At 49.7% G+C, this 27,748-nt stretch overlaps 1 protein-coding gene across 1 annotated transcript in view; it reads right to left on the bottom strand.

The window, feature by feature from the left end:
* LOC119178557 (HHIP-like protein 1) overlaps nucleotides 1-27,748 on the bottom strand; it is a 192,561-nt gene that overhangs the window by 101,713 nt on the left and 63,100 nt on the right. The window contains exon 2 of the mRNA XM_075884967.1: nucleotides 8,136-8,275. Within this exon, the coding sequence (XP_075741082.1) occupies nucleotides 8,136-8,275 (140 nt within the window). The remainder of the gene's footprint in view (nucleotides 1-8,135; nucleotides 8,276-27,748) is intronic.

The following is a 27,748-nucleotide window of genomic DNA, read 5'->3' as shown; positions in this document are numbered from 1 at the left end:
ATTGTATCAGCGACACCTTGGCCATGGATTATTACCGGTGATTTTAACGCTCATCACCCCCTGTGGGGAAGCCAGAAGATGGACCGTCGGGGAAAAGATGTGTCCTCCTTTGCATCTGACCACCAACTATACTGTTTAAATGACGGCGCTCCCACGTCTTTACGGGGTCTGACATATAGTAGCTGTTTCGACCTAACTTTTGTGTCAAGTAGCCTGAACACCAAGGTGCAGTGGTTTGCGGACAATGAAACGCATGGCAGTGACCACATCCCCACCTATATAAAAATCAAGGGGCTGAGCAAGTCGCAAATCGCGCCCACTTCACGGATAGACTGGTCAAAGTACAGATCTTCCACAGAGAAGCAATGCGAGAGAAACCAAGAAGGTTCTCTTGAAAGCCTAGAAGGTATAATGAAGGCCGCTATTCAAGAGGCAACGTTTAATTGTGGACCTTTGCCAGATTTTCGCAAATGTGAAGTGGAGTTGGAGCGACTTCGCGCAATCCGTCGTCGCGCCGAACGACGTTATAGGCGCACGAAATCCATCTACGACTTGAGGGAAGCGAGACGTCTACAAAAGAAGATTCAACGTCGAATCAATGCACTACAGTCGCAACGATGGAAGTCACTATGCGAGTCGCTCGATCCCCACAAACCCCTTTCGCAAATATGGAGAATAATCCGCGGCCTACGAACATTGCCACAACAGAATCGTCCGTTCAAATGCCTTGCTCTCCACCAAGGCCAGCGTGAAATCGATGTAGGGAAGACTTCTGTGCCAGGGTTGCAAACAAGGGGTCCGGGATCAACATGAGTAACCTACGAAACGCGCTGGTGTCCAGAGACACTCGGATGGACAATATGTTTTCTCTAGAGGAGCTTCAGGCAGCATTGGCAGCATGCAAGTGCTCGTCATCGCCTGGACCCGATGGAGTCACTTACATGGCCCTTGCTAACCTAGGACGAACAGCTCGGCGTGCCCTTCTAGCTGTATACAATGACTCGTGGAGCAACGGTTTGGTTCCTCCTTCGTGGAAGTGCAGCCGCCTTGTGCCCCTGCTCAAACCAGGCAAATCGCCTCTGGACATGGCCTCCTATCGCCCCATCGCGCTTGCCAGCTGTTTTGGAAAGGTGATGGAGAGATGGAGAAAATGGTGCTGACTCGCCTGGAGTGGTACTTGGAACATAACAATATATACCCCGATGCTTTGACCGGCTTTCGACGTGGACGGTCTTCCATAGACAATGTTGTTGATCTTGTCACGTGTGTACAACAGCAGAAGAACCTAAAGAGATTATCAGCGGCACTTTTCTTTGATATTAAGGCTGCATACGACAATGTATTACATGAAATCATCCTGGACGCCTTGGGCAGCATTGGATTGGGAAGCCGCGTTTACCAATGAATATACAGCTATTTGAAGGACAGAACCTTCTTCGTTCAGACAGAAGATGGCGCAACAAGGCCACATCATACTTATCGCGGCGTACCTCAAGGTGGGGTCCTAAGCCCCATACGTTTCAACCTTGCGCTCATCGGCCTCGTTGACGTCCTGCCACACTCCGTACATCTGTCGATATACGCGGACGACATCTGCATCTGGGCATCAGGGGTCACGCGTCTACACGTACGAGCCAGGCTTCAGACAGTGGCTACACTGACGTCAAACTACCTTCAAGGACGAGGACTGGAGCTGTCATATGAGAAATGCTCACTAGTTGCGTTTACGCGCAAGACAATGACGCCATACCGCAACAGAATTAATGGACACACAATGATCTATCAAAACACTCACCGTTTCCTGGGAGTAATAATAGATCGTGATTTGTCTTGGAGTCCTCATATCGCTTACATGAAGAAGAAACTGACCATGATCACCCACGTCCTAATGTTTCTTGCGGGAAAATCATGGGGTGCATCGGTACGAGCCATGCTTCAACTGTATGCTGCACTTTTTCTTGGCTTCATGCGCTACAGCCTACCTGTGCTTGGCAAGGCCCGCATAACAAGCGTACACGTCCTCCAGTCATTACAAGCTCAAGCACTGAGAATATGCCTCGGGCTGCCAAGATGCGCATCCTCAGCAGCGACTGTCGCAATCGCTCATGAACACCCTATCACAACCTACATTCGTGTCGATGCTTTAAGAACGCACATAAGACATGCCACCCGGATTCAATCGCATCACCTCGCCTCCCTTCCAACTTCCAGGCCATGCTCTGCGTTCTTCTCTATTATTGCCCCACATCGCACGGCGATTCCCACGAACTTCACGCACGCAGCAAGACCGCCGTTGCCATTGTGGTGTCTACATCCACTGGAAGCCCTGATAACCATCCCCGGAATGCAAAAGAAGAAACATTTCTCAAATTTGGCCCTAAAACAAACAACATTACTGTTTCTGCATGAGAAACACAGTGGACGCATTCACATTTACACGGATGGGTCGGTCACTTCAACAAGTTCAACAGGCGCAGTGGTAATTCCGGAGAAATCCATCACGATAAAGTTCAGGACCTCGCATCTGACATCATCCACGGCGGCAGAACTCGCCGCCATTCGTGCCGCTCTGGAGTTCCTAGTTGAAGAACCGCAACAGACATGGTCAACATTCTCCGACTTCAAAACAGCTCTCCAGGGAATTGCCTCGCCATATCGTCATGGACCAAACGAACAGCTAATTGCTGAAATACGACTGCTTCATCACCGGGCTATAGAGAAACAACATGACATAGCGTATCAATGGATACCAGGCCACTGCAGCATTGATAAAAAAGACTGTGCAGATGAAGCAGCCCGAGCTGCTCATGATGATGCCCCTTGTGTAGCTATACCATTATCAAGAACGGACGCCGCTGCAAGGCTTCGATCACTTGCACGAGAACTGACACTCGCTCAGTGGAATTCACCGGCATTCACCAACGTCCGCCTCCATAATTTGGACCCACACCTACAGCTCCGTCTTCCATCAGGAATAACCAGAGCAGAGGAGACACTTTTGTGCCGTCTGTGGATTGGGGTGGCCTTTACGAATGCTTATTCGTTTCGAATCGGAATGGCCAGAAGCCCGATTGTGACAACTGTGGCTGCGCAGAGACTTTCTCCCATCTTCTCTGCGAGTGTCCCCGCTTCAGCATGCCAAGAAAAGAACTGTCAAAAGCTTTAGATAGAATAGACAATGGCCAATTGTCGGAAGAAAGGGTATTAGGACACTGGCCGAGACCATCTTCTGCACGCAAGGCATTGAGAGCGTTGTTGCGCTTTCTGCGGGCAAGTGGTCTTAAAGACAGACTGTAAACAGCGTCGTGGATCGTCTGATGACCTTCTCTCTCTTTTTCTTACAACGTCTTTTTTCTTTATCCTTTATCCCCCTTACCCCCTTCCCCAGTACAGGGTAGCCAGCCGGTCTGAGAACTGGCTAACCTCCCTGTCCTTCCTCATTTATTCCTCCTCCTGCAAGTGCACCTGATGCATCCTCTTCCTGTGGAAGCATTTCTTTGTGTTTATGGCAGGTTGTTACCTGGCAACAAACCATATGGTAATTACAAGTGCCCCTGACCCTTCCCCTTCCTATGGAAACATTCCTTTGAGGATGTTACCTGGCAGCGAACTTCTTGTTACCTTCCTTCTTGTCCATTCCTTCTTGTTACCCGTAGGGTGCTTTCTTTATGTTTACCGCAGAATGTTACCTGGCAGCGAGCAATACTTTACCTGCAAGTGCACTTGCTGCGTCCTCTTCCTATGGAAACATTCCTTAGAGGATGTTACCCGGCAACGAGCCATAGGTTACCTGCAAGTGCACGTAATCATTGCTCCATGACAGCACTCCTTTGTGTTTACCGCAGGATATTACCTGACAGCGAACCACATATTACCTGCACGTGCACTTGACCCTTCCATTTGCTATGGAAGCATTCCTTTTGGTTATATGTATGGTGTGTTCATTGTGTTTGCGGCAGGATGTTACATGGCAGCGAACCATATCTTAACTGCAAGTGCAGCTGACCGTTCCTCTTGCTATGGACGTATTCCTTTGTGTTTACGACAGGACCTTACCTGAGAGCAAATATAATGCTACCTGCAAGTTCACCTGACCCTTCTTTTTCCTATGGAGGCATTCCTTCTTGTTACCTGCAGGGTGTGTGCTTTGTTTCGGCGGCAGGATGTCACTCGGCAGTGAACCATGTGTTGCCTGCAAGCGCACCTGACCCTTCCTCTTCATATGAAAGCGTTCCTTCTTGTTACCTTAAGGGCGTGTACTTTGTGTTTATGGCACAATATTACCTAGCTGCAATTCATATTTTACCTGCAAGTGCACCTGACGCTTCCTCTAATTGTGGAAGCATTCCTTGGTGTTTACGGAGAGATGTTACCTCACAGCAAACAATATGTCACCTGTAAATTTACCTGACCCTTCTTCCTATAGAGGCATTCCTTTTTGTTACCTGTAGGGTGTATACTTTGTGTTTACGACAGGATGTTACTCACGAAGGACAATGTAGGGGAACGGCAAACGAAAGCGGAGAAATCAAGTGAGGTTCCTGAACAACGCACTGATACCACACGGACGTTTGAATCATGGAAGTCGCTAATCTGCTACAACTGCAACAAAATGGCAGCATATTCACGGGGTGAATGATGGAGAGTGAGGCGAAGCATCCATCCGTTCATTCGTTCTTGCTTCCGTCCGTCCGAGCATCCGTCTGTGTGACCGTCCGTGCGTCTGTTCGTGCGTCGGTCCCTGCGTTCGTCCATGCATTCGCCCCTGCGTCCGTCCATGCGTTCATCCGTCTGTGCAGCCATTCATACGTCCGTCCATGCATCTGTCTGTGTGTCCGTTCGTCCATAAAGTCAACACTCCAGGTACCACCACTTCGCATCTTTTCATCATATACGCGTCCGTCTGTGTGGCCGTCCGTGCAACCATCCGCCCGTCCCAGCGTCCGTCCCTGCGTTCGTCCATGCACCCACCCCTGCGTCCGTCAATGCGTCCATTCGGCCATGCAGCCATCCGTGCGTCCGTCCATACATCTGTATGTGTGTCCGTTCGTCCATCTAGTCAACAACCCAAGTACAACTATCTCGCATCTTTTCATCATATATTCCGCATATAAAAGCACCGCCATCCAGCGGATATTCTAAGGACTAAACGAGAGGTGGCACACGCAGACTTATTTACGGCTTGCGCTTTTTGTCTACTTCCCACCTTTAACCACCTCGAGTTCATGGTATATACTAGTTCACTGTATTCATGGCACTGCGGCCCAACGCTCACTAAACCTTTTTAAAACCAAGAAGCTTACGCCCAGCAAGCGTAACCTAGCAACGCTTTCTTGTCAGATTGAGCTCAATGTACGTGCGAATGGCTGGTAATTAGGAATGAGAGACAGGAGAATTCGGCTTTTAGTTATCGCGCACGCTGCGAATTTTTTATTGTTCAACAACGCACAGGAGAAATCTCCCATCGACACCACCTTGTAGGTCAAGGCGTAAGACTGGTTACGCATCACGACTACGACGAGAGACGAACGGGTGCCGCTTTAAGGAGCTTCTTCACTGAAAGAAAGGGCACATCGCGGTAAACTGAAAGCAAAAGTTTGCTTTCGGAACCATCCGAGTATCGGAAAAGAACATGCGGTTGTTAGAGTCGTATCTCCAGGAAATTAGTGTGAATGGGAAAACGTGCCAAGCACTTCGAGACTCAGCTGCAACCACAGATGTTGACCATTCTTCGTTTGTGTCTTCGGACGACTTTACAGGAGAATGCGCGTAGATCAGCCAAGTCCTTGCTTACCAATCACTACGATTGTCATTGAGGGCCCGTACGGTAAGCTTCGCACCGAAGCGGCTGTATCTGCCATGCTTCCCGATCGTTTTCCGTATCTTTTTTTCTAATAACTGTGAGCACCTTCTCCAAGAGCCGAGTAAATCATTCTTCTCCAACTAGCGTATATGGCCCTCACGCGATCGCAAGCGCGGAAGCTTTCGCAGGAAGTTGATCTTGTTCAATTAGTGAAACACCGCCTGCAAGAGCGGCTGATCTGCGTGACCTTGGCGACGAGTCAACGGAACCTCGGACAGGAAATTTTCCTGGTAAGGCACTCGAGCAGTCACTCGAGCGGCCCGTTACCGAAGCGGCTGGTGCTGTCTCTGTCGGCGGAGGAGACGACATGGCGCCATTGTGTGAGAGCGAGATGGCTGGACGCTCTCGCCTGTAGCGGAAAGTTAGAGTGAGCTGTCGAGGGTAGATCGATAAACGCTCATTCGAGAGCAGCGAGAGGACCTCTCGAATAAAGCGGTAATGGAAAGCGTAAAGTTGGGAATGAAGAAAAAGAATGTTTCTTTTTTTTAGAAGGACCGTGTTTGCGTCGCTCTTCGTAACAATATACAGCGGCTGGGTAGATATATGTGGAAGAGAAGGCGAGGCGCTAGGACTGAAACTTAGTGCAACGGAATGTGAATTGATGGTATTCACTGATCACAGAAAGCAGGGGGTCTCAATACTGGGCCAGGAAATACCGAAGGTAAGCGAGTACATGTACCTCGGAGTAAGGGTAAATGGGGTAGATGGATATATGGAGGTACAGGAAAACATCGACAGCCAAGGAAAAAAGGAATGCTGCCATAATTAAGCACAGAGCGTGGTGGGGGTATAATATGTACGAAGTGATTCGAGGTCTGTGGAAAGGCGTAATGGTTCCAGGGCATACATTTGTGAACTCAGGGGTGTGCATGAAGTCAGAGGTGCAATTAGGAATTGATGTAAATCAAATGACTGAGGGACTTTGGGCACTCACGGGAAGACGGCGAATGAGGCTGTAAAGAGGGATATCGGATGGACAGGCTTTGAAGTAAGGGAAGCTCAGAGAAAATTGAGGTATAGGAAAGGCTTATAAAAATAAAAGATAGTAGATGGACAGAGAAGGTGTTTAGGTATTTGTATAAAAATAGCGTGCACACAAGGTTGAAAATAAGAACTAGGAGGCTCACCAGTAAATATACAGCTGGAAGTGTGGGCCACACGGCAACAAAAAGCAATAAGCGAGAAGCCAGAGAGGAGGAGAGGATTTAATGGATGACAGCGATGGAAAAGAAGCCGGCTCTCAGTAACTACCGAAAGGGCCAGAACGAAATAAGGCGGGAAAGTTTTTACGATGAATTATGGGGAAGTGCATTACTGTTAGAAGCGATATCGGGTTGCCTTAGAACGAGTAGTCATAAAGCGAAATTTAGTAAAAAAATAAGAACAATGCACATGCATTGGGTGAGTTTAGGAAATGATGGAACCTATTCTGAGTGAATGCGGCGATACCCACCCAGGTATACGTGTAGGTACAAACCTACATGAGGTCTTGGGTTTCAGGGACGAACATGGAAAGCTGAACACGTCCGCAATAAAAGCAAGTAAAAGACGGTTACAGTGCTGGTGGCAGAAAAGTACAGATAGAGGGCAGAAAGGCTGGGATAATGAGGTCATTCTGCCTGAGCCGTGAAGATTAGTTCACGCTGGCACGAGAACACAAGTTCACGGGCCATGCCTTGTCAAATGTACCACAGACTTGCCGTGCCAACAGCCGTGACGGAAAATATTTGAGAGACTTATAAGGCATAGAAATGCGTCAGCCAGACCAAGGGAAGGCCACCAGCTTTGCTGTTTCATCGTCTAGTGGAATTGTTCATCTTTACGCTGTGCCATTAAAATGCATAAGTCAGACATCGAATATTTTACAATGGGCAGGCAGATTACCGTAATTACTGTTACTTGTCAAGCTTAACCTTTCCGATCATTCACGCATGAAAGACAACTATTGTGCTCGACTACTCACCTGCGGAATCAAACCCCACCATTTTCGGTTCAGCTGGAAATGGTTGAGGCCCGTGCCCTTATATTTAAGAGCCCCCCCATTTCAACGTTCCCAACATCATGCATGGCTTTGGGGCGTCAAACCCCAACGAACACGGCGATCATATTACCGACGGCCGACGACTGCAGACACCTCTGTATACGCCTAATAGCAACGCGAAAAGTGCAAGCGATGCACTCATAGTGCATTGTATACGACGTTTGAATTTCTGGGCGAAGGTTCGGCTAATAAAAAGTTTGGTCAGCGTCAATTGAATAGGATGCTGCTCACAGGTCAAAACGGTGGCTGCCGTTACTGGCGTCGTCTCCCGTCGTCACGTAGAGGCACCGGTCTGGCCCGAACAAGAGATGGCCACCGTTGTAGCGGTGGTTGCGCTGGGCCACGCGCAGCAGAACCACCTCGGCCACCGCCTGCGGTTATGGACACCAGTGGTTAGCACAGGGCTTCTTCCCAGCAAGCGGAAGTGATATCTCTTCCACTGGGTATGCAGCATGGTCTACGTCACAGTTCACACAATGCGGAGTCTCAACTTAAACGCTCGGACGCCACATTTGGCCACATTTGGCTCTCAGAGCTAGCCGTGGCCAAATCAGTGAAAACCAGGACTCGGCAGTAACGCAATATTATCTGAAGCTTCAAGTTTGTGGTTACCACACAATTACACATTGGCATTGGGCTTTTTGTAGTCATAACAAAGATATAATATTTGGTATGGAATGCGGGAAAAAAGCTGCGATACAAACGCAGCTTAACTAGCCCCACATCTCAACGAACAAGGCCGAAAAAGCAGCAGCATTTGTTAGGTAAATTAAAACAGTAAACAGATAACAAATACATAGTTGAAAGGGACACAATAATAAATATTTCATACATGTAGGCAAGATAGCACTCTTTAAAGAAATACAAAAATGGGAATAAACAGAATACAAAGAAATCTATTTTCTTTATTGCATCATGTAAAAAATAGATTGGACATGTCCTGTCGCGAAACAAGGCGCTGCCGTGAAAAACTGAATTTATTTAGTATGTGTGGGAATGAATATTTCAGCATATGGAGACCGTAGTTCACTGGGCATTGATGATGATGATGATGATGAAAAACATTTATTATAAAAGAGAGAGGTACGGGGCCAAAGCATGACCCCGCTACATGGTCGGCGTCCTTAGTCCGGGACACCGCATAACGAGGCCCCTACTCGCGCTCGTCTCACCAGAGCCCGTTGAGACTCTAGTGATGAGCAGTTGAAGAGGGCAGTCTCCCATGCCTCTCGGGAAGGGGTAGGGGAAGGGGGAGGTGGGGATTTTTCGGACATGCCCATACCATGTGGAAGATATCACACGTCTCCCCACAGTGTGGGCACCGCCCATCTGTGTTCGCATCGAAATGTTTTAGGATTGCAGGACAGAGTAGAGTACCTGTCTGCAGTCGCCTTAGAGTTCGCTCTTCCGCCTTACTCAGCCCCTTTGCAGGAGCCGGGTAGAGGCGGTGAGTGTCGCGATAATAGGTCAGAATTTCTTTGAACCGCAGCAGCGGTGTATTGGCCTCCGAGTCATAAGAGCCAAGGTGAGGAGCCCGGTGGGTAAGCGCTCGGGCGGCCGCGTCAGCGGCCTCATTACCTCGTAAGCCCTGATGGCCAGGAGCCCATACGATGCGTTTCGGGGCTGGATCAGCAAGAGCCCGTTTTAGAATTTGGTTCGCTAAGGGGGATATCGCTCCTACCAAGTAATGAGCACATGCTTTCCGGGAGTCCGTGATGATAACTTGATGATGATAACGTGAGTTGGGGTCCGCAGCAGCAAGCGCTATCGCGACTTCCTCAGTGCGCTCTGAATTTTGTGCTCAGAACGAGAGCCCATTGACATGCTTTTCCCGGTGAACTACACAGGCCGTGTAAAATCCCGTGGCCGAAGGCCCTGCTATATCTACGTAGAATACACCAGGTCGGGAGCCGTGTTGCCTCTCAAGCGTCCGAGCCCGCGCCTGTCTTCTGCTTTCGTGCGTGTGCTTATCCATGTTACTGGGGAGTGGAGAGACCGAGAGCATATGCCGCCACAGTTCCGGAATACGCTCCGCCTCATCTGCAGTGCAAGGGTGCTGTATATGTAAGCGGTTCAGCAGGCGGCGCCCGGGAGCCGTCTGCACGAGCCGCGTAAATTGATTCATAAGGTGGGTCTCCCGCAACTCCTGGTAGGAGTTGAGCACACCTAACGCCCTCAGTTTGGCGTTGGAAGTGGCCACCAGGAGATACAGAGCTCGTTTAGTAGCCTTACGAATGATGGCATCTATTCTTTCGTCTTCTTGCTTGTTAGAGCGAAGGTATGGGACGGCGTAGAGGATCCGGCTAGTCACGAAGGCATGGGCGAGCCGAAGCGCGTCCCTGCCCCGCAGACCACCCCGCTTGCTGGAAACGCGGTGGATCATGCGCCCTACCTATTCGCCTATTCTCTTGAGTTTTGCTATAGTGGAGTCCGGTCTGAGTCTGTGGTGAATGAACAGGCCCAGAATCCGGAGCTCCTCCACCTCTCTGATGGGAACCCCAGACAGGGAGATTTGTATGGCTGACTTATCTCTTGGCTTCGCTCTAACGTGCAGAAGCTCTGATTTGTTTGGAGCACATTGGAGTCCACAATCGTTGGCATACGCCTCGACTATAGATGCTGCCTGCTGAAGGCGTTCCTGCATTTCACCAAGGCTCCCTTCAGTGGTCCAGATTGTAATATCATCGGCATATACTGCGTGTTGTGTGCCTTCCACCCTGGCCAATTCGCTTGGAAGGCGCATCATAGCAATGTTGAAAAGTAGCGGTGATAACACTGCTCCCTGTGGGGTACCCCGTGTTCCCATAATGTACGGGCCATATTCCTCGTCCTCGATCCGAAGAAGTGCCTGGCGTTTAGAGAGAAAATCTCTGACATATGCAAAGGCCTTAGCCCCGCAATCGGTGGAACTCAAGTTAGCCAGGATGCTGCTGTGTTTAACATTGTCGAAAGCCCCCTTAAGATCTAGGGCGAGGATGGCTTTATCATTGTGTTGCATAGTTATGGGCTGTATGACGGCCCTATGGAGCTGGAGAAGGACGTTCTGTGCAGACATGTGTGGGCGAAACCCAAACATGGTGTCTGCAAAGAAGCCCTTGCTCTCAAGGTATGGGGAGAGCCGATCCGGTACCATCGTCTCCATAAGCTTGCCCGCGCACGAAGTCAGTAATATGGCCTCAGATTTTCCGTATTCACGGCCTTGCCTGCTTTGGGGTTGGGCATTGAGGAACCCCTTAATAATCGCTCTGTCTAGTAGGTCGTGACGAGGTGCTGCGTTCTAAGCATGTTGTGGAGATAAGGTTGTCATTTCATTTCTTTATTTCAGATTTTAGGTACGCTAATAAGTAATATTCATGCATATTTTCAAATCTTAAAACTCTAAAATTATTTAATAAAGACGAGAAATAACGATGACGTATCTCAGAGATATTACTTCTTAGTATCCGTATTTCTGTATCTGGTTGCAATTTAGAAGTGTATTTCAGTAGTGAAATGTTTTTATGACGTATCGAATGTGTCATGATGCTGCGCCGGACATGGGCATCTTGCTAATGTCTTTGTCAGAATTCAAAGAAAGACTTTTCTGGACTGAGCTTAGCAAAAGAGCGCCACCAGTGGAGATCAGCGAAGTGTTCCCGACACGCACACAATCACTCAGTGGTAAAGTGTTCGACGCTGCTGACGGCACAACGGACAATCATATTTATACCCTCCTTCTCCCCCCCTGCCTAGCCCCTCAACTGATGAGACACGCTGACATCCCTGGCAATCACAGCACTCTCATGAGCACACGGTTTCAGCTGTGAATTCGCGGCGACGGGTTGATCTCGAAGACCATAGCGCAGTCTGGCTAGAGTGCACTAGTCTGGCAAGTCTGGAGCACAAGTCTTGAGACGAAGCTCGCGGTGTCATCGCTATCTGCTCTGGCCAGTGCAGCCACCCTAGCAGCCGATCTTCTCCTGGACTAAGGATCCCACTCACCGATATCACCGCGCAGAACACCCAATAAACGTTTTGTTTGATACTGGGTATATTTTGTCATCATTATTTATTAAGTATATCGTTTACGCGGGTTAGAAAGAGCTGCACTTAGAATAATAAATCAGCTGTGTTCCCATCCTTTCAGTATTCGTACGCCCTTTTGCACGGAATTAAGTTTGGTTGTACGTCATGGCGCCTTTGTGTCCTGCAGTATGGTTCGCACTAGGTGTCATTTCCATAAACCAGGCCAACTCTATACACGTTTTAATTATTTACGACACGGTGCGGCCATATGAAAATGTACACCGTCTAACGTGCAAGTTAAGCGACATCACCATCTAGGGCTGCGCGTATTGCATCTGGCAGGTTATTCGTTTTTGTGAGATCCCTGCTTAAGCCCGGGTTCGCCAATTTTAAATGCGAATACATTGCAACAGAGGCAGGCGCCTTGCGCGTAGACATGGAAGCGGCTAGACATGGAAGCGGACAACGCCTCGTTCATGGACACCGCTGCCTATTACAACAACCGAGCCTTCGCTGCGGTCGCGGTATCATCCGCGCAGCAGATTCTTAACTCTGCCACAATCCTCACCCGAAACCCCGAAGTAGCGGAGCAAGTAGCTATAGCTATAGCTATTCTCGACAGGAAGCGGGAACTCATCTACAGGGACTCCAGACCGGCCATTAAAGCCTTCGAACGCGGAGTCATATCCGACCAGGCGGTATACGTATCCTGCGCATAGCGGGCCCGAGTGCCCTGAAGCAGCACACTGTCATCTGGTTCCCCGCCCATCTCGACCAGATGCCGGGTGCCCTATCCAACCTCACAGAGATTGCCCATGATGCAGCACGTGCACTTACCGACCGTAGCGCCACAGCGCAGCCCCATCTTGCTGAGTTAGAGACCGATCTGGATGCACCATTACGTACAATGACATAACAAAGCACTTTTACTTTGAACACCACATTTTTCCACCCCCACATCCAAAACTTAACAGACCGCAGGCTGTAACCCTACGCCTATTACAGACACAGACGTACCCAAACCTTCGCAAGCTTCACGCTTATTATCCTGATGCATACCCCAGCGACACATGCCCATCATGTGGACACACGGCGCACCTCGCACACATGGTCTGGGAGTGTTGAAAAACTCCTCCCGGCTCTAACCCAAACAAGTGGGAGAGGTCCCTCAGGAGCTCACTTCTCGCCGACCAGCAGGTCCACGAAGCAGCCGACAGATACTCCCTGTCGGTCCCTACGTGGGAGACGCCCGCTACGCGATAAGCGCGCCCTGCAGGACTGAATTAAAGTTTTTTTTCATTCCAATGCATGTTTTAGTTGGGCTATGTTAGGCGTCCGGCGATGTCCGCGCGCCTGCAGGCGTTATCTCTGCGCTTCCGCTCCCTCTACCCTAGCAACGGCTGCGGGTGCGCGTGCTGATCATCGCCCCTCGCAAGCAGAGCAGGTGGTGCAGGCGGAGAATGAGTGAAGAGGAAGAGTGTGCTCTGGCATGTGAGGGCCCTCGCATAGCGGGAGCTCGGCGAAGCTCCCACGTGTGTGGAGACGGTGTGGGAGGGGGTATCGAAATGGTGTTCTGATGCTTCGCCGCTTCTTCTTTCGCCGTTCACTCTTCTCCTCTCTACGCCCCACTCTCCCATCTGCTTGCTCATACGTATATATAAATAGAATGAAGCACGTCCCTCCCTGTGGACCGTTCGCTGGCTGATAAATGTGCAAATAAATGGTTAGGGTACAAATCATCTTCTCGTCATTAATTTACGCCAATAAAATTACTACGCCGTGTACTCTCGGCGCATGAAATACATTCACATTTTCTCGAGATCCCCTTCGGGGAGGAGGAATGGTTGTTCCTTAGGCTGTTTTGTGCGATATCGTCGCTGCCCCTGACCAACCCGTCGCTGTCTGAACCAATCAGCGGCGCGCATTCACGCTAGCGACGCAAAAATGGCGTTCGCAAACGGCGCTGCTTCGTAGTCGGTACTAGAAGCAGCAAGCGCAGTGCCTTCAGCAAATTGCGTACAGACGTAATCACACTTTTCTAGAGCAGTGGGGTGCGTGGCACTGAACGCTGTTGTCCGCAACTGCTACTTACATTAGAATTCATTAGGGGGCACGACACCGGTTGGCGCAAAATGTTCACGCCGCTGCTCACCTTCCAGATCGTGGCCTGTTGGGTTGCAGACACCGTTGGCCTGGGCGACTGCGCTTGGTCACCACCCGGTGACCTACCCGTGCCCATAGCGCCCTCAAGCCATCTGGATCAACCACGGATCTCGTCACCAATCGTCAGCCCGCTGATACCAGCCCGCGCCTGCAGCTACGCCTGGCAACGCTTCTCATCGTCGACGTCACCAACCACGTGGGGCCAATGCGGCCTACATAATCTTCACAACATCACCAAAAGCTCGGGGCACGACACCGGTTGGCGCAAAATGTTCACGCCGCTGCTCACCTTCCAGATCGTGGCCTGTTGGGTTGCAGACACCGTTGGCCTGGGCGACTGCGCTTGGTCACCACCCGGTGACCTACCCGTGCCCATAGCGCCCTCAAGCCATCTGGATCAACCACGGATCTCGTCACCAATCGTCAGCCCGCTGATACAAGCCCGCGCCTGCAGCTACGCCTGGCAACGCTTCTCATCGTCGACGTCACCAACCACGTGGGGCCAATGCGGCCTACATAATCTTCACAACATCACCAAAAGCTCGGGGCACGACACCGGTTGGCGCAAAATGTTCACGCCGCTGCTCACCTTCCAGATCGTGGCCTGTTGGGTTGCAGACACCGTTGGCCTGGGCGACTGCGCTTGGTCACCACCCGGTGACCTACCCGTGCCCATAGCGCCCTCAAGCCATCTGGATCAACCACGGATCTCGTCACCAATCGTCAGCCCGCTGATACCAGCCCGCGCCTGCAGCTACGCCTGGCAACGCTTCTCATCGTCGACGTCACCAACCACGTGGGGCCAATGCGGCCTACATAATCTTCACAACATCACCAAAAGCTCGGGGCACGACACCGGTTGGCGCAAAATGTTCACGCCGCTGCTCACCTTCCAGATCGTGGCCTGTTGGGTTGCAGACACCGTTGGCCTGGGCGACTGCGCTTGGTCACCACCCGGTGACCTACCCGTGCCCATAGCGCCCTCAAGCCATCTGGATCAACCACGGATCTCGTCACCAATCGTCAGCCCGCTGATACCAGCCCGCGCCTGCAGCTACGCCTGGCAACGCTTCTCATCGTCGACGTCACCAACCACGTGGGGCCAATGCGGCCTACATAATCTTCACAACATCACCAAAAGCTCGGGGCACGACACCGGTTGGCGCAAAATGTTCACGCCGCTGCTCACCTTCCAGGTTGGTTACCTTACCCATTCTAAACAATACTATACCAATAACTACTTCCTTGTCACGGTGTCGTGCCCCTACGACTTGAAATTGCGCAACTGGCTATGTACTTGTTACAATGTGTTCACCCTACAATTGTTGTCACAGTTGATACTCTTACTATCAGGGGATGTGGAACTAAACCCCGGTCCAACTAAAGCACAGATAGAACCTCTATCAGACGCTATCAAGAAGATCGAGCAAACCGTTTTAACCATTCGTGAAGATATTAATCAGCTCAAGGCAGTACAAACTAACCATGAAACAGTTCTCTCAGCACTAACAAACCGAATCTCAGCGCTAGAAACAGTCCAAATCGAACCCTCATCGGGCGCCGTACCCGATGACGCCGCCAAAATCAAACATGAAATTGAAACGCTAAAGGCTGCTAACACCGACGCTAGTAATCGACTGCGCCGCAATAACCTTCTCTTTTTAGGTATTGCGGACTCTGTTAAAGAAACTTGGGAAGAATCAGAGCTTAACGTCATAAACTTTTGTTCCGCCCAACTAGATATTACGCTCGAACCAAGAGCCATAGAACGTGCTCATCGGATCGGAAAATTTGCCCCAGACAAGAATAGGCCAATCATGATAAAGCTCGCTCACTTTAAAACAAAAGAAAAGATTATGAGCTGCGGAATTAAGCTCAAAGATACGACCTTCGCCGTAAGAGAAGACTTTGCAGCAGCCACTCGCCTTGCACGCTCTAAATTACTCAAATTCATTCGGCCACAAAAGTGTGCATTTAAGCTGAGGGTTGACAAACTTATTGTTGGAAATAAATCATTCTTCTATGACGCAAAAACTGATAAAGTCACAGAACTTCGGAAATCACCCGTCATTACATTTGAAAACAGCGCATCATCGGAAGCCACCTCTGTTGGCAGAACATGACGGGTTTGCAATCATTCCGCCTCGTGTAACACGTGGATCCGTCCTATGGCATTTCTAAACATAAACATTGCATTTACTAACATACGAAGCATAATTCCTAAACGCGACGAACTTTGCAGTTTCATAAATGATATCAGTGCTGACATGGTGATACTAACTGAAACATGGTTGCATGATGACGTCACAGATACGGAAGTGTTTCCATCCAATTTAAATTTTACAATTTTTCGCCGGGATCGCAAAAGTAAGAAAGGAGGTGGCGTGCTCATAGCTATTAAAAACACTCTAGCATCCTCACTTATTTTCCATGACGATAAAATAGAATTAATCTGGGTTCTTGTCTCCAGCGGAGCCTCGAAATTTGTCTTTGGCGTCTGCTATAGGCCGCCAGACAGCCACCCCGACTTCTGCGACCTACTTCATCAATCCCTCCACACCATTACAAATAAATATTCTAATACACCTATATTTTTGTTTGGGGACTTCAATTATCCTTCAATCAGTTGGTCGTTGCTTTCAGCGTCGAATGGGACATCATCTAAAGAGCAACAATTTTTAAACACTGCCCTTGATTTTAACCTTCACCAGGCTATTACGTGCCCTACCAGGGGCAATAACATACTAGACCTCCTGCTAACTTCGAGCCCTGACGACATAAAAACCATTAATACGCTCCCTGGTCTTAGTGACCACAACCTAATCCATATTTGCATCGCCTCCCCGCTTAAAAAGAAATCACCCACACGGAAGGTAATCACGGATTACAAGAGAGCAAATTTTGACGCGATTAATCACGAACTCGCCAACTTCTTAGAAAACTTTAGGAATACGCACCTAAAACGAAGTGTCAACTGTAACTGGGAACTTTTTAAGACTACAATGCTTAACCTCAAAAACAAATACATTCCTTCTACCCTCATTAAATCAGATTCAAACTGCCAATGGTTTAACAAACAGCTAAAATTACTCTGTAACCGAAAGAAACGCTTGTACAGAACGGCCCGCCTAAGCCAAAGTTCAACTGCGTGGGAGCGCTACCGCGCGTGCGCTAATCAGTACTTAACCGAACTAAAAGCTGCAAAAATCAAATTCTTTTCCCATGACCTACTATCAATTCTTCAATCAAATCCCAGCAAATTTTGGCGCATGCTGTCCCCCAAGTCACAATCTAATCGAATAAGCCTCACTAACGCTGACGGAGAACCAATACACGCTGACCAGTGCGCTTCTGCTTTAAATGACCACTTTACGTCTGTGTTTTCCTCTGCCAACACCACTGATACCGTAACACTGCCCGAATCTGCAGCTGTAGCGATGCCAGAAATTGAAATTACCCCAGAAGGAATATTCCTACTCATTAACAATCTTAAAGTTTCATCCTCGGCGGGCTGCGACAGTATTAACAGTAAATTACTAAAAAATACCGTTTCTGTCTCAAGCCAAATACTTTGCCTAATCTTCACACAATCATTACAAACAGGAAACGTCCCAGACGATTGGAAGATAGCTCAGGTTATTCCCATCTTTAAATCAGGCAACCGCGCAATCCCAGCTAACTACCGACCTATTTCCTTAACCAGCATCCCATCTAAAATGCTCGAACATATTATAGCTTCAAACCTAATGACATATCTGGAATCCATCAAATTTTTATTCGATCACCAACACGGTTTCCGGAAACAACTATCATGCGAAACACAACTGGCCGAATTCACACATGATATTCTTCACTTCATGGATGAAAATCTTCAAACTGACGCCATATTTTTAGATTTCTCTAAAGCATTCGACCGTGTTCCTCATAACCTCTTACTCTCTAAACTATGCAACCTTGGAATCCCTCCCAACATAATTTTCTGGATAGAAAATTTTCTAAAAAACCGTAAGCAGTTCACCAGCGCTAATGACCACGACTCACCTCTTTCCGACGTAACGTCCGGCGTCCCCCAAGGTGCTTGTCTCTCCCCGCTCCTTTTTCTAATATACATAAATGACTTACCCACCAATGTGCTAACCAAATTAAGACTTTTTGCCGATGACTGCGTTTTATACTCTCCAATCTGTACACCAGACGACAACATTAAACTTCAACATGATTTAAATTTAATTGTAACTTGGTGTGATAGGTCACTAATGCCGTTAAACCTAACTAAGTGTAAAATTATGTCATTCACCCGCAAAAAGAGCCCAGAAAAATTTACCTATAGCATAAAGTCTGTTCCCATTAGCCCTACCCTATCATACAAATACCTCGGAGTGCATCTGTCATCGTCGCTATCCTGGTCAACCCATATTCAAATAATCTGTTCAGAAGCTTCACGCACTCTCGGATACCTGCGCCGCAACCTAAAATTAGCCTCACCAGACATTAAAAAATTAGCTTATGAAACGTACGTCCGACCGAAACTAGAATATGCTTGCTCAATTTGGCAACCCTCACAAACATATCTAACTAACGACTTAGAAAGGATTCAGAACCGCGCTGCCCGTTTTATTTACTCCCAATACTCTAACGATATCAGCGTTACTGCACTAAAAGAATCATTGAAACTGCCGTCCCTCGAATCTCGTCGTATCATTTCTCGATTGTGTCTGATGCATGCTTTCTATTATCACCCTCAATCACGGCACGTCCTCCTTCAACCATCACACAGAACTTCATCCCGCATAAACCACAGTCACCCTATCGCACCAATAAATGGACACACTTCTGCAATGATTACTTCCTTCTTTCCCAATGGGATAACACTGTGGAATAAACTACCTGATAATATAGTCACGTGTAATAACCGCCAAATTTTCCGCAGTAAGCTAAAATGTCACATGTCGCAATCTAACTGAATGTGCTGTTTCCCCTGCCAATGTTTAAATACTTTTTTTAACTAATGTATAAACTGTCGTCACTTTTTTCTGGAAGCTTACCTTTGTACCATTACTTTTTTAATTGCATTTGGTAATATTGGCGTTTTACTTTGCATATTGTACCTTTTTTTTTCTTGTACCTTTTTATTGTACCTTTTTTTTTCATTGTTCTTTGAATGTTTACGTTTTGGAACCCTTCGAGTTTTGTTGAGTTGTTCGACATACCTTGTACGCCGCCCCCCCTTATGTAATGCCTCCGGGCCTTTAAGGTGGAATAAATGAAAATGAAATGAAAATGAAAATAAACGTTGTGGTTTAGCGTCCCAAAACCACGATATTGTCGCGAAGGCAATGTCTCGCGGAAAGCTTTTTTTTTAGCTACAGCTGGAGTTCGTTATTTGCCAGATGCTCTTGTTAGGGGCGCTATTTAACGACTTGTCTCGAGGAGGGCACCTCGAGGAATAATGAGAGTCTGGACAGAAAAAGCTGCATCCGGTCGGTCACTGTGCGCTTCGCGCCAAACCAGGCACTGCACCGTGCTCCCGACGAGGCTGCGGAAATTAGGTGCCTTTCTCCTCTTCTAACCACTTCCACCATCACCCTAAACGAACGAGCCGCCGCTTGCGTCCTCCGGCGCAATCGGGGAGCGACATTTGAGCACTTGTTTGCGCGTCAAGGGCGTTTTAGAAAATGTGCCCGTTTCAAAAAGCTGCTACAGTTTTGTTGCGAGGCAGGCTTCATGCGACCATGAAAACGCGTGTTGGTATTGGTTATCCTCGGCTTGCCTGATTGGTCCACGCACTCGTGGATGCTGGAAAACCCTATTTAAGCAGCGACTCGGGCCATTTTTAGGGTGAGCGGACTCAGGGTCAACAGCGCATCTCACCAACGGAGACCAGTCAAATAAGCCGACGGGTATGCCATCATGTTCCATATATTGTATTTCTGACTGAGTGCATTGTGTAAATTTGCGTTGTATTAGATAAACAAACCCCCAATGAGTGCTCCCCGAAATCATCGTGTCGACTTGTCATCGCTTGCCTGTGCGGAATCGCTCCCACACCTTTTCGTCTGGATGGTCACCAGATGTGTCTATAGTTTAAACGACCCCGACATCCTGCTACAATATGATAATGAGGGACACCATAGTGGAGGAATTTCAACCACCTGCGTCACATTAGAAGCTTTCGCTCATGCTTGAATTACAGTAAAAGAGCGCATACCGTATAAGTAAGTTACGTTTTACAGCATTAACATCTTTTGCGGCCGGCTGGGCGCACTAGACATGGGATTCCGCCTGTACCTTTTTTCGGTATTGCAGATGCAGCACAAGCACGTTGTTATCCTCGGTTTCCTCACCACGAACAGACGATGGCGACACGAGGAGGTTCTTTCGATTTACTGACGCTGCTTCCGTAATTCAGGCGACGATGAAAAGTGATGCAGCACGGACATATCACACCGGCACTCATCGCGTGGCGTACTGTGCTGCAGACACACAATTTCACCCAAATTGTTCCTCTTGCGCTGATTGTTCATGCACCTGTACACGGCGCAGATGGGCAGATAGTGCTTAGAAAACGCCCAATTTCCTGCAACGGCAGCCGCTTTTTATTGGAGAGAGCCGCGTATTACACATACTACATCCAAGTGTACCACAAGTGCAGATACGGCATGCGCAGCCCAAGGCGCAATTGCAACGCTGAGAACATACCCTCGACCCATGCATCTCAGTGATGCGAGAGTGCTCCCGTGAAAAGGTATATGTTTCTCTTCAGTTTTCATGTGCGGAAATGTTAGACAATTGTATTTGCGCGCCTTGCTCCGCATAAATGAAATCACGCGCCTCTTGAACGTGCGACCGAGTACTCGTTAAGGAAACAAACATCTTTACTCCTGTAGCGTGCATTTATTGTGTGTGTGTGTGTTTTTTAATATATGTTTACGTAGTGAGGAGAAGAAGTCCGTCGCCATTGCGTGGGCTCGTTCGTTTATTTCTACTGTCCACATGTCCAAATATGACTCTCCCTGCCTCCGGATCTGTTGGTGCTGGGAGAGCAGGAGTGACATCGACCTCTCCCGCACGAGAGGTGGAGGTAAAACTTTATTAGACCAAGGGATTTGGGCACTTACGTCCCAGGGTCCCCGCACGACCCCACTGCGCTATGCGTTCATGAGTTCATGCAGTTCCATAACGTGGGCGGCCCGGTCAGTGACGATTTTCTGCTTGGCCGGGTCCGTCGAGCGCAGCAAGGTCTCCCATTCCTCCCATGTGGTCAATGGCTCCGGGCCCCGCGGGGGAGGGTCCGCCGGGCATTCCATGAGAATGTGGGTAAGGGTAGCGTGGGGGTGAGTGAATTGAGCACAGGACGGGGCGTACGCTCCCGGGTAAATGCGGGAAAGAAAATAGGGGGAGGGAAGGGTGCGGGTCTGAAGGCGACGCCATAATATTTGGTGAAAATTTTTGAGGGATCGGTGGGGTGGTGGGTATAGCTGGCGTTCGGCGCGATATGACTGGGTCATCTCGTTGAACGAATGCATGCGCTCCCTGGAAGAGCCCGACTCCGATTCCGCCGCCGCCCGGTTGATGAGACCTCGGGCGTGGTCATTGGCGGCTTCGTTGCCGGGATTTCCAGAGTGCGCAGGCACCCAGATCAGCTCCACATGGCGGGCCGGGTTTTTGGTGGGCGAGCTGAGAATGCTGAAAGCGCTCTCGTGGACTCGTCCTCGCGCGAAATTTAGGATCGCGGTTTTCGAGTCGGAAAGGACGTACCGGGCATCAGTGTGTGCGAGGGCAAGCGCGATCGCCGCTTCTTTCGAGGATTCCGGGGTGGGTGCAGGAGGAAGGTGGAGAGTTGCAATGGGTTGGAGTGTGGGACCAACGACTGCAACTGCCGCGTCGTCGCCCATGCAAGCTGCATCCACCCATACGGCGTCCTCTTCAGAACCGTAGTATTTGTGGAGAGCTTTTGCACGGGCCTTGCGGCGGTCCGAATGGTAGGTAACGTGGGTGTTTCTTGGGAGAGGTTTAACTATTATCTGTGTGTGTATGGGTCGGGGGATTGGTAGAAGTGTGGGGTCGGCTGCTGGTATGTGAATATTGAGGGTGTTAAGTATGTAGCGTCCGGTGAAAGTCTGAGCAAAACGAGTGCATTGCGCTCGTCTGTGGGCCTCAATGAGTTCGTGTGTGGTGTTACGGAGCCCAAGCTGAAGAAGTTTAGTGGTCTGTGTGTTAGGGGGGAGGTGTAAGGCCACCTTGTAGGCTTTACGAAGCATGGCATCCAGGGTGGCTATTTCTTCTTGTCGGAGATACGAGATTGTATAAAGGAAGCGGCTCAGTATGAAGGCATGAATGAGACGACACAAATCGTGTTCCTTCATGCCATAGTGTTTTCCAGAAACTCTGCGGACGAGGTGCGAGAGCGCATCTGTCACCCGCTTGAGCTTCCGGATAGTGAAAGTGTTACGGCCGTTATTTTGGATGTGAAGGCCCAAGATTCAGATTGTGTCGACCTCTGGGATGGGGCGCCCGTCCAGAGTAACGGTGATGGGGGCAGTGGGAAGAGTACGTGGTGAAGGGCGTATGAGAAGCAGCTCAGATTTTTCCGGGGAACAGGAGAGACCAATGCTTTGTGCGTGTTGTTGTGTAATGTTTGCGGCGGTTTGTAAGGTTTCCTCTATGTCGCCATCACTACCGTCGGTGGTCCACAGTGTGATGTCGTCTGCATAGAAGGTGTGGTGAAGGTGAGGGATATTGTGAAGAGCGCGGGCTAAGGGAATGAGCGTGGCATTGAAGAGAAAATGGGAAAGGACCGAACCTTGCGGAGTGCCTACACCACTGAGAGTATATGGAGGGGACGCATGGGGGCCCATATGAACCTCGGCCGTGCGTCCTGATAGGAAGGCTTGTATGTAGGCGTACATACGAACGCCCACATTGAGGGGGGAGAGAGCCGCCATGATCGCTCGGTGTTCTACTCGATCAAAGGCCTTGGTTAAGTCCAGGGCCAAGACGGCTTTAGTATGAGCGGGGATGAGAGGATCAAGAATGCCGTGCGTCAGTTGAAGCATGGCATCTTGGGCGGAGAGACACGGGCGGAAGCCCACCATGTTGTGCGGGTATAGGTTGTGGTCGTGCATGTGTTGAGTCAGTCTGCTTAAAGCAACGTGCTCGAGAAGCTTCCCGAGACACGATGTGAGTGAAATGGGGCGGAGGTTTGATATGGTAAGGGGTTTGTTAGGTTTAGGGATGAATACAATCTTGGCATGGCGCCAGGATTGCGGCAAGGTGCCTTCCTTCCAGCATTTATTAAAGTAATCTGTAATCTGTGCAATCGATTGATCATCCAGATTACGGAGCATGGAGTTAGTTATCCCGTCTTTCCCCGGTGCAGAGCTTGTTCGGATGTTCTGGAGGGCCATACGGACCTCTTGCTCCGATATGTCGTTGTCCAGGGCTTCATTCGGGGCTCCCGTGTAGGGCAGGAGAGGGGAGGAGGTGCCGGGTGCCGTGTGTGTTGTGCGTAGATGGTTCAGAAGGGTGTCAGGGGAAAGCGTGGAGTTGTGAAGTAGGCGTGTAATGTGATGTTGTGACGTTGTGCGTGAGTGTGTAGGGTCGATAAGGTGCCGTAGGAGGTGCCATGCGTACTTGGTAGAGAGGTTGCCAGCTATGCTGTTGCACACCTGACCCCAGTTGGAACGACACAACTCCTCGGCGTGCGCAGTTATTTGTGTCTGTAGCGTAGCCAGTCGGCGTTTTAACGTTCTGTTATGTTTCTGTCGTTTCCATCTCTCCAGTATGCTGTGGTGCGCCTCCCAGAGGTGGGCTAAGCGAGTGTCCAATGTAGGGGTGTTGGGTGGTGTGGTAATGTTGTGTGTGCGTGCGGTTATATCATCTAGGAGAGATGAGACCCAATGATCAATGTCTTGTATCGGGGTATTGGGGAGTTCCCGACGAGCGGATCGGATAGCGTCCCAGTGAATCAGATTGTGGGTGAGGAGTCGAGATCTGTGTGGTGTGTGAGGTATTTGTATGGCGATAATATAATGGTCGCTTCCAAGTGTGTGTTGTGTACGAGACCATGAGATATCTTTGAGAGAACGGCTGAGTGTGAGGTCTGGACTAGTGTCCACGCACGGGAGCGCATCTTAACTGCGGCAACGCGCTCGAGTCTCCCGAGACGTTTCGCACGCTTTTTGTGGTAGTGAGAATCTCACTAGGCAGCGCAGGAAAAGCACGTCATTTCTTTGCCCTAACTCGGCTTTTTGGTTCTTGAGGCTCGTTCAGACGGAGTTCGCCAACGGTGCCTTGCGCCCGCGGCGAACGCTTACCTTTTTGTTGCCACTTCCGAACACTAGGCCTAAAGCCTAGTTCACACTGAAACCTCCGCTTTCTACAGCGACCAAAATTCCCCTGCCGCCGAAACCCAGCGTCTAAGAGCGGTATGTTCGCGCGTAGTCATATTACGCCGAACCATACCAATCAAAGTCAACGCGAGCGGAGTTTTCCCTCGCTCGAGCGACCGAGCCCTCGCGAGAGCGCGCAGCATAGTCGCGATGGGCCGTTTTCCTCAGTGGCGAGTCACCGTGAGCCTTTCTGCTCACGGAGACGTGCTCCCGGCACACTTGTGTCGTATTTGTCGTATTGCACTCGAGCCACTGATAATTCGCCGCGACATCTCACTTTTATCACTATTTCACAAACGCATCCACACCAGCATGATGCCATCTGTTCACCTTAATCTAGCACATCGAACTTCGAGCAGACTACATAACACCTTTAGCTTATCACGCATGTACGGCAATACTAACGCTTTCAACGAGTCGGCTCTTCCACGAGCTATTCGTTTGTGGAATGATTTGCCAGATGATCTTGCGTCAGAACAAGACCACACAAAGTTCTATCATACTCTTAAAAAATACTTATGCACCAAAAACTGCTCTATCGCATCTTCGTAATCATCAGTGTTTCTAGGACTGTTGCCTATGTTTTTTCACTATTGCTAGGTTGTAGTTACTGTCATAATAGTTATTTTTGAATATGCACCCGACGCACCACGTCGGGCGCCGTAACCAGCGAGCTAGTGACCTTCAAAAGAAGTACGGCACTAGCGACGAAGTTGTGTACGTAGATGCCGCGAGATATGGGGACGGGAGACACGCACACGCCGCTGCGGTCGTTGACCGTGCGGGCAAATGCCTCGCGAGCGCCACGGTGACCACGGGACATACGGAGGCGGCCGAAGAAGCCGCGATAGCCCTAGCAATCGCCACGGTGCCGAACGCTACGATCGTAATCAGCGACTCGCAGGCAGCAATCCGCGGCTTCGCGCGCGGCCGCGTCTCGCGGGAAGCGGCCCGCATCCTTAAGATGTGCGGTGATGGTGACTCAGCGTCGCGATCACCACAACAAAATTTAACAGTCTTCCTCCTTTGGACCCCGGCACACACCGATGTCCCGCTTCCGGGCAACGAGGCGGCCCACTCCGCGGCTCGAGGTCTCACTCGCCGAGCCGCGGCACATTCCGTGGCCGCCGCCTCCGCTCCCGAGAACGGGGCTTCTGATCTGCCGGATCGAGACACTTCGACAGACACGCAGCGACAACACAGACCACAATGGTCGTGGGGTGATCGTCTCATCACGTTCCGAGATATTACGCAACACTACAGACTGGAAAGGCGAAAGTTCCCGCCACCGCATGACAAATTAAACAGACACGATGCCGTAAGCTATCGCTTACTACAAACCCACTCTTACCCCAGCCCGGTCGTCTTACGCCACTGCTACCCGCACTTACACATTACCGATCTATGTAAAGCATGCGGGCGCAGAGCAACGCTGCGCCACATGCTCTGGGAATGCGCCGGTAACAATGGTCGAGAAACGGCCGCCGTTCGCGATGCGCCTATGGCGGCTGCCAATACCAGGCAACAGGAAGCCTCGAGCTCACTCGTTCCCGCCGCCGTCCCGTCTGCGGGAGCCGCGGGGGACCTTCTCCGTCGGCGACGCCGCCGCTGGGAGGCGGCGCTCAGAAGCTCGGAGCTCAACGACCAGCTCTGGGCTGTCCGGCAGGCCGAAGATGCCGCCCGAGTTCAGGGACTCAGCGCCGCCATCTGAGGCCACCAAGACCAAGCTGCCGGCCAAGTTCTAATAAAGTTTCCTCTCTCTCTCTGTATTTCACCTTCACATACTGTACTCACTTTTCTAGTATGTATTTTGCTTAAATGTTCATAAGTAGAACTGCATTTTCTATGATATTCATTATTTGCCTATGTATGTGTAGATATTACGTATATGTATTTTTCTAACATATTATCTGTACCGCCCCCCTTACACAATGCCCCTCGAGGGCTCTGTAAGGTACTGTAAATAATAAATAAATATTTGCGCACGTGGCGTGGATAAGCCTCTTTCTTTTTCGCCGCGTTTTGCCACGGGCGCTGTACTGATGATTTAGTGTTGCCGCAGGCACTAAAAGATAGCGACTTGTTTGAGAGCAGTACTGTGTATTTTCCATGCTGTGCTCGACGCCTTGGCTGTCCTAACGCGCGTGTGCAGCGGCGTTAGTACACGCGAGGCGATGGTTAATGCGGCCCCGTGCATCTCGCTAAGGCTGAACCCGTGCCCCGCGGGATACGTGTACAATACAGTTAAAGTGGTTGCTTCGGCATGTACGTCCGACTATGAAGTTTTGCGGACACGCAGCGTCACCTGTCGACGCAGTTTTGAGTAGTGCAAAGCCCGACTCCCTTGCACATGCACAGTCTGCTGCGCAACCATGTGCAACTACAGCGTACGAAACAACGACTGAGCTAAATATTAGATGTATTTGAGCATTGACCACTCAGGAAAAGAGCTACGAATTCCTCTCCGCTCGTTGAACGCGTTACCAAACCGCCGTGAAGTGCTTGCTGGTTCAATCGCCTAAAGGATGGCGAAAAGAAGAGCAGACGCAACAGCTCTGCGCTCTACAAAAAGGATTCCGGTCAACGCTACTGTTGCGTGTTGGGAATTGCCAAGAACGTAGATGACATCAGTTTTACTAATTTCCGCAGCTTTGGCAAAGCAGAATGGCCAGAGTGCTAAGTACAGGCCGTTGCAAACATGTTCACGTCGTGTTGGGTAAGCGAATACTCGCGTTGTCTACATCCGTTCGCTTGACAAGTGTGATAATGTAGGACTCCTGTTATTGTTTTAAGTAGCCTTGACGGAGAATCATGGTAACTTTGAATACGAAGCTTAACAGACAGGTGAAGCCCGGCATCACACACGCTGCGACCACCGATAATCTGAAGTTGTCGCCACCACACAGCATTACGCACACTAAGGCTTTGAAGGCTCTAAGTGCCGGCTTTAACTAGGAAAGGTGAACACGTGCGTCATACAGGTAAATCGCAAAACGATCGTGACCACAAGCAGTTTTTTTTTCTTTCTTTTTTGCCATTGGTCTTTGGGATTACCGGAGCTATCCGGAGGCATCGGTTTTGCCTTTCGTTGTACACTGAGAAAGTAGACACACATATATCCCCATTCGCAGTATATAGAAACGGAAGACAACTGTCAACAGCTGCATTCGAGCATGTGTATTGAAACACCTAAATTCACAGCAAGCGACAAATTTATAGAGATTGCAACTGCAAAGAGAAAATCACCACGGCCGTTCGTACTGGATAAAGCGAGCTTCGTACCAC

The sequence above is a fragment of the Rhipicephalus microplus genome, chromosome 2 (genome assembly GCF_043290135.1).
Source record: "Rhipicephalus microplus isolate Deutch F79 chromosome 2, USDA_Rmic, whole genome shotgun sequence".
NCBI classification, from domain to species: Eukaryota; Metazoa; Arthropoda; class Arachnida; order Ixodida; family Ixodidae; genus Rhipicephalus; species Rhipicephalus microplus.
The sequence above is the reverse complement of the archived record's forward strand: the minus strand, read 5'-3'. Positions and strand labels throughout refer to the sequence as shown.